We start from the raw sequence: 8031 nt of genomic DNA, 5'->3' as shown, positions 1-8031 counted from the left end.
TTTATCACTAAATATGTGTCATCAGCAAATATGACAGATTTTTAAAAATTCAAGAACTTCCGAGTAAATCACTTATATAGGTCAAGAGCAGCAGCGAAAAAGGCACCTAAAATTGCGAGGTACCATTTTTAACGTTCCTTGCTCCCAGTTTAGTCTTATTCCCGTCGTATCACTTGTTATTGTGGCCTTCCGTCTTTTGCTGTTGAGGTTAGGCTCCGTTCATGGAGAGAAAGCCTGTAATTCCACACCGGTCTTGTTTCTCTGAGAAAATTTTCTAATGTGCACAATCTAAGGCGTTGGCAAGATTACATAAAATGCCAACAGGGAGATTTTGCCCAAAAACTGAGTTCATGACGTCATATAAAGCCTTCTCAGAAGACAACCCTTCATGGAAGCGAAAATGACTTGTTGTTGAAAGGTTATTCTCAGAAACGTGGGGCAGTATTACTGCGTAGACTAACTTTTCAAAATAAATCGGGAACACGTAAAGGAGGGAAAAGAGTTATTATTATTTATTTTATCGTATGGTTTTACAAGTACACAACGTATTTACAATCAAATGGAAATGTCCAAATGTGACAACATGTCAAGAGCACTTTGAGTCACTTTATGTAAAGTCCTTAGATCATCGGTAAATGCTCAAAGGCCGGCCGTGGTGGCCAAGCGGTTAAAGGCGCTACAGTCTGGAACCGCGCGACCGCTACGGTCGCAGGTTCAAATCCTGCCTCGGGCATGATGTGTGTGATGTCCTTAGGTTAGTTCTAGGGGACTGATGACCTTACAAGTTAAGTCCCATAGTGCTTAGAGCCATAGTAGTAGTAATACTCGAAGTGGCCACTCATTAACAATGTGATCTATTGTTTGCTCTTTCGCTCCGTCGTCGCAGTCAGCGCATGGACATAAACCCCACTTCTTCATGGTGTCACCCTACCTTCCTTGGCCAGTCCTCATAGGGTTCAGCCTTGACCAGATTTGACGTGGTACTTCGAACCCCTCGACCTGCTTTGTTGGGTCTTGAACCATGTGAGTGTTGTTGGGTGGATGTTCGTTCCAGCGGTGTCGCCATTTGGAGATCATGTCAAAAGAACTGATATCCTCTAAATCAGCCCAGGGTGGTTTGCGTGATTTCAGTCGAATTGTTGATGGATCTTGTAGGGTATCACATAATGGAGAATTCTTATGAGAAGTAATCTTTTTGAGCTAGTTTATGTTGGCTTCTTTCTTTCTTAGATCTTGCGGAGCAATGTTAGCCAAGACTGGCAGCCACTGACTGGGAGAACGTCTGACAGTACCAGTGGTAACTCTCATGCCTTCATTAAGCTGCACATCAATCATTGTCTGATGGCCACTGTTTTCCCACACAGAAACGCAATATTCTCCACCAATACACTATTGCGAGTGCAACAATGCGTAGAGTATGCGTCCACATCCAAGCTGCTTTCGGCAATATTGCGAAGTAGATTTACTCTTGAGACTAGTTTCTCAGATAGCTTGATGCACTGTTGTTTGAATGTCAAGAGACTATCCAGAATGATTTCCATATATACTGGATTGTAGTTATGTGGTACTCATATTACATTGAAAGTGATATGTAGCTTGGGCTTGTTTATTACTTACAATTAGGTGGAATGCAGTAACGTCAGTTTTAGCTCGATTAGTGAGATGAGTTCATAATTCCAGACCAGTTGCATATACACACTACTGCATACTTTCAAATAAGAAGTCCAGAGTCATACATTGATTATGAAGGTGTCTCGAGGGGATGCTACGAAGTCAGCACAAGTTTTTGATACTTTGGTATCTTTATCTGAAATCCATGCCAATTGTTTCGTTTTATAATCCTTCAACTGTAGTATTCAGTAAGGACACATATCGTAACATATGCCCAACAACTGTATTTCTTCCATTCAATTTCTTCGTAAATAGGCAAGTGGATCTCAACGTCCACACGGGAAATAGCGGAGACGGATACCAACAAACCTTTTTACTCCGTTAGTGAGAGCTTATAGCTCTAGCGTGAAGGTTGTGCTGCTGTTAATCGCCTTTGCCTGTCTTTCTAATTGTTCCAAGTTTGTATTAGCCTCTTGTACAGACGGTTTCAGAAAAGTGCTTCGCTGTCCTCTAGTGCACATTCTGACTTTCATTCCTCTCTTAGCTGCTGACTCATAGTACGGCCCAGTGCTTTGCTATCGCAAGTCATTCCGAACCCTGGGAAAGCTGTCGCGAAATCACGTGGTGTGTGTCATCCTGACAACACCTCATTACCGCACAGTGGCATTACTTCGATTTGTCACGCAATCTGTGATAACAGCTTCTGTTCCACCTGCGATAAATCCCATATCTGAAATAACGGAAGATTACTTTCATGATACTGCATACTGAAATCAAGATTATTACGTAAACAAGACGTATATAAGTTTCTTCACAAAATAGACAGAGCACTATAGGCTTGTAGTAGCCTGCACACATCTTACGGTCACCGACGTCATCTGTAAGTGTTTCTGCTGCTTCTCAGTTCTGTAGTTCACAGTCAATGTATATTATATCAATGTGTAGGGAGTTTCTAGTTCTAATTCTCATAACTTAAAAAAAATGTTCCAAGTGTTTCATTTCATCGTAAGCGTGGTACTCATTGATGGTACCGATGAATAAACCTGATCCAAAAGTAAATTTGGGCGTTGCTTATATGTGTTCTGGGGTACTATCTTTAAGCGCGTTAGATTATTCTAATGTAGGTTATTGCCCACGAGAGAACTAACGCGTTAACTTGGCACTGTCAACGCAGAGAAGAGGTCTTCAAGTCCACAAGATAATTTGAGCTATGTTCAGTTAATTCATGTTCGAAGCAGTACATGAACTAATTGAATCGGAATAATAGGTTCTCATGGAGAAGACTGGCCATGAGTTAGCAATGAGTGTCAAAATTGAGCTCCATTTATCTTGAGTGATACAAAGGAATGTCATATTGTGTGCGTGGTAGACAGCATGTGGAGCGACTGAAGCGATATAAATGTGTTGTAGCACCCCCTGAAAACCCATAGAAAGGTATCGCGTCTTCGTATTCTGTCCTGTTCAAGCAGTAATTGCTTGCATCTCCATAGAATAGTGTTTACACACATTAAAATGTTTTCTCAACAATACAGACACAGCATAACTATGCGAGGAAAGGGAGTGTGGAGCTAAACTTCGTTTTCGTGAATGTGAATGGACGGCTGAACATAATTAGTACAATGTATTGTCTATTTATATGGGAACAATGTCTTGTACAAATAGAGGGACTGAAATGTCCACATATATCTCGGCCGTGGCTTGCGTTTAGAGAGTAGTAAGAAGATGAACATACTGCCAAGAAGTAATGTCCCTAATCATCTCTCAGCCACCTGCACGTTCAAGGTTGAAAGCAGGCAGTCAGACGCGAGAACTTGCTTGCGACTATCCGTGTGTAAAACCGAAATCTTGTCGGAGATAAGGCAACACGTGGTTCCTAAGACCATTCTAGAAGCGGCCAGTCGTCACTGGTTCATGGAAGCGGCCTCGTACCATTCTCTTCGTGCTGTGTGGCGACTTGATGATATTCAGAGATTTATGGATGGCTATTCTGCCACGGTCTTTACCTTCGAGAATATCGCTTCACGTCACATGGTAGTCGCAGAAAACCAGTTGTGGAAGACGCTGAGTTCTAACATCACTCGTCACCTATTCCGTCTTCTGACCCTGGCGACAGTCTTCGTTCGTTGCCACGGCCGTTCATAGGGGACAGATGTTCACTCTCTATAGCTCTGTAGTTGTTTGTTGCTCGTGTCTTGTTCTGCGTTGTCTGCCTTCAAATGTCTTCCCATCATTTACTGACACATTACCCCTACACGTCTCGTGAATGTATTCGTCTTGTCTACATTCAGGTCTAAATATACACACAGCGACCAACTGCTCAGCACATAGCGGTGTGCACAGGGTGATTCCACGGTGACATTACAAACTTTCAGGGATGATGGAGAAGGGTTAATGTCTCAGTATAAGATAAGGACCGGGTCCGAAAACGACAAGGTCGAAAGTTACAAGAGAAAATCGTTCTGATACGTCAGACAGTGGAATACATGTACTTGTACTCTAGTACTGTTGTTGTTGAGACTGTAGGGTAGGCAATTTTCAGAGGAGGTAGAATGGACCAAAACGAGAAAAAAATGTCTAGTGAACATGAGTTCAAAAATGCATACCTTACGAGCGATGTGCACTTGTTCAGTAAAACAAATGTATTCCACAAAATCGAAGATGAACAAGTGATCACGGTTGTTAAGGTTGGTATTTCAGAGCCCATGTTCACCACACCATTTTTTCTTGTTTTGGTTCGTACTACCTCGTCCAAAAATGTGGGAAATAAACAGCTCGCTACGTAAGAGATGTGCTTCCTTGAGAATACAGTCGCCTTTCTTCCAAGGATTCACAATTACGTTCCCTCAGCAGATCTGCTACTTTCTCAATGGCTACGATTATGTCACAACGCTTTTGGAGTAGCTCTATATCTACTGCCGTGGTTATTCGATGATGACTCCCTGTGCTGGAGCTGTCCTCTGCAATTGGTCCATCTAGCGTCTTGTAAGGAGTATGTTTTACAGATGCACAGCACTCTGTCAGAAATCTAAGTTTTCCCATCACCTTCCCTAAGTCTGATTTCACATGTCTCGTCCGTTACGTATCGCTTATTACTATTACCCCTAAATATTTAGCCGATGCATAACATTTTCTTTTTAACTTTTTTACTCTTTTCATAACGTAGATTTTTGCATTGTATGTTGTACGCCTAATTCATTTAAGAAAGATGTGTTACAGCCTTATCCAAACTGACAACTGTTATAGATTTTCGTACTTTACATGGATTTTCGAAATAGCGCAGCCTTGAGGTGCAAAGAAAATACTTTTGGTTTAGTAAGACATTTTTAATTTCTGTTTGCCTTTTACATCAGTATTCTGAAGTTTTACTGATACCCATTTCAACCGATGTGATTTGGCAGTGGTTACGCAATATATGTATGAGATCATTCTTAAAGTAATACCTCCGAACTTTTTATGTGAAAATTCTTAAAGGATTTTAAACAAAACAAAACTTATTCCCGTTGCACATATTTATTCTTCATGTCTACACATTTTCAGCCGCTAGAGGAATCTGAATTGTAGTGTGCAAAATGGTGGTGTGTAACGTAACTATGTTGGTGCGTGAGAAACAGCGTGCTATACTTGAGTTTCGAATTAGAAGAGTTCGTTCACTCATGGAGCACTCTCTCCTTCAGCATGACAATCCCAGACCATACAAGAGCACTGCGTTATTCGCAACAGTTCTATGCCATGGATTCATTGTCAACATTTATCCACCATATAGTCCCGACTTGGCTCAATCCGATTTTAATCTGTTACCAAAGTTTAAAGAACATCTTCTAGGACTTCACACTGATTGCGATGCAGCGACGTAAGCAGAGGTGAGGTTATGGCCTCGTCAATAAAGCCAAAAGTTCTATAGTGAAGATCATCAAAGTGGTCTCTCGGTAGGAGAAATTTGTTCGTCTTCAGGTTGACTACTTTGGTGAATAAATGTGTACATACTGTATGAACAATAAGGATGTAGAATGTTAATAAAGATTGTCTAATTAAAAACGCTATGATAGTTTTCACACAAAAAATTCGGCTTTAATTCTCAGCACGGTTTCATAATTAGAACACTTTTCAGACTGTCGGCCCTGTAACCTAAGTTTGATCTACTTTATTATTTCATTTTGTAATGACAGCATTCACTTTATGTGTGTTGTAGTTTTTTTTCTGAAGTTACCAAAATTCCTCCTGAAACCAAGGTATTTAAAATATGAAAAACTGTTCTAAGATACAACATGGCCATGCAGATATGGACAAATATTATATTCAAATTTAACAGTGCTGCAATTTATAAAATCTTATCGGTACTGTATTTAATAGTCCATGTTTTAAATAACTACTCTACTACATGCCAATAATCAGTAAATGAAATCACATTAAGAAGATGTGTTATCAAAAACTACTACAGGTTAAAAAGTTTTAAGTGGAAGCTGATGGTAACTAACACAAATTTCCACTTCAAGACAGGGAAAATTGTTAACACATTATAGAAGACTGACTGTGAGCATATCCTGGTGAACTGCTCATTGACTGTGAGTATTTCATCATTCACATAAACCTTTAGTGGTAGATTATGGTGATTGAGTGTTCAGGAGCAGCACATTTGTGTGCATTTAACAAAACACTTTTTAGCGGAGTTCAATAAGTAACGCAACACTATTTTTTCTGAAAGCAGGTTTGTTTTATTCAGGATTCCAATACACCATATTATTCCCCATCCTTTTAGTTACAAAACCACGTTTTTCAACAAAATTCTTTTTCAATGTGATGATCTTATTCCACCTTATTGGGAGGGGCTGTATACCCACATGCTACCACTCTTCTGGTCGACGTTGGAGCCAATGTCTTGTTGCAACAATAACCTCTGCATCACCCACATAACGCTTCCCATGGAGTCCATCCTTCATTGGACCAAACAGATGGAAGTTAGAAGGTGCGAGATCCAGGCTGTAGGGTGGATGTGGAAGAACACTCCAACGAAGGTTTGTGAGTTCCTCTCGGCTGTGCAGACTTGTGTGAGGCCTTGCATTGTTGTGGAGAAGGAGAAGTTCATTTGCACAATACACTTGAGAGTTGATTGTTGCACCATGAGGGAGGACATCAAACAGTCAGAGCTAATAGTAATAATTACTTACTCTGGAGTTGGAGTGCTGCACACTGCAAATTACCTTCCTAGCTGAATGTTGTAAGCTGGTCGCACAGCTCTGAAAGACTTACAAATGAATTTCGTTAGTATGACAACCATGTGTACATTTCCAGTAGAACAAGGCATTGTACTGACAGCTGTTCTGTGTCTGACTGTTGGCAGAGACATCTGGGGAGGATGCGACTGCTGGTGGTGGTGGCGAGTGTGTGGCTGGTGGCCGCCGTGGGGCAGGCAGGGGCCAAGCCGCCCAACATCGTCTTCATCGTCGCCGACGACATGGTGAGTCGCCGTTCTGTCCAAATGTCAACTGGACAAATAGTATTATACATCCTTGTTTCTTAGGATTTCATGAGGGAACGTAGGACAGATATGTCATTTATAGGTATTGAACTGCTGATGTCAATTTGTTGCAGAATTACGAGACACCAGAGAGAATGTTACGACTTTTTGAATATATAAAGTCTCGAACTTCATTGCTTCTCGTTGTAGTAGGTGTTATACGTTTGTAAGAGAGAAATGTAACTCCAAGGCAACTTTATTATTTGGCACATGACTTCATTTCATGGGAGCCATGATTTCACCATCAGTATGTTCAGAGTTCACAGTTCATTATAGCTTCTCCAGCTGCTGGTTGGTCTAATCGGCTCGTCCAGCAATCTTCACTGCATGAGTGGCAAAGCCTATGATATTTCAAAGGAGAGAAGAAATTAAAACTAGTGTTTCGAAGTGACTGATAACCACTACTCAGTCGTACATTCTCTACAGGCCAAGTAACGGGGTTGGCTCCGTACTGGGATCTGTGTCAGGGGTCAACCCTCATCATAATTGCACGCGTTCGTAGCATACTCACTAGCCTGCGAGGGTTGTTCGTCAAGGGAGGTCCGCTCGGCCGCGAAATGGAATCCACGAGGAAAACCATAAATTTTTACTTGCAACACCTACACCTTCCAGTTACTTCTCTACATCGTCACCGCTCCGTCACATTTGTCGTAGCATTGTACAAACTTTTCAATACTATCGTCATAGAAGGCAGCCGTCTGTGCCTCCCGCCAATTCTCTAAGCTACTCTACAGCTCGTTGTCTGTGCCAAAATGTTAGCGTCTTAGCCAGACGTTCATGTGAAGAGAGATAAAAATCAGCGGGAGCAAAGTCTAGGCTGTGTGGTGGACGCTCAAACACCTTCCAACGAAAACGCTGTAGGAACGTCCTCATTGCCTCTGCAGTGTGTGGGCAAGAATTGTCAC

General features: G+C 41.4%; 1 protein-coding gene across 3 annotated transcripts in view; it reads left to right on the top strand.

Annotated features, from left to right (window-relative positions):
- Positions 1 to 2448: 2448 nt before the first annotated feature.
- Positions 2449 to 8031, top strand: part of LOC126101012 (arylsulfatase B-like) — a 106308-nt gene continuing 100725 nt past the window's right edge. For all 3 annotated transcript variants that reach the window (XM_049911680.1, XM_049911679.1, XM_049911678.1), the window contains exons 1-2: positions 2449 to 2491; positions 6950 to 7066. In XM_049911680.1, coding sequence (XP_049767637.1) covers positions 6965 to 7066 — 102 coding nt within the window. In that variant the 5' untranslated portion in view covers positions 2449 to 2491; positions 6950 to 6964. The remainder of the gene's footprint in view (positions 2492 to 6949; positions 7067 to 8031) is intronic.

This window comes from Schistocerca cancellata, chromosome 9, assembly GCF_023864275.1.
Source record: "Schistocerca cancellata isolate TAMUIC-IGC-003103 chromosome 9, iqSchCanc2.1, whole genome shotgun sequence".
In the NCBI taxonomy this organism is placed as follows: Eukaryota; Metazoa; Arthropoda; class Insecta; order Orthoptera; family Acrididae; genus Schistocerca; species Schistocerca cancellata.
The sequence above is the reverse complement of the archived record's forward strand: the minus strand, read 5'-3'. Positions and strand labels throughout refer to the sequence as shown.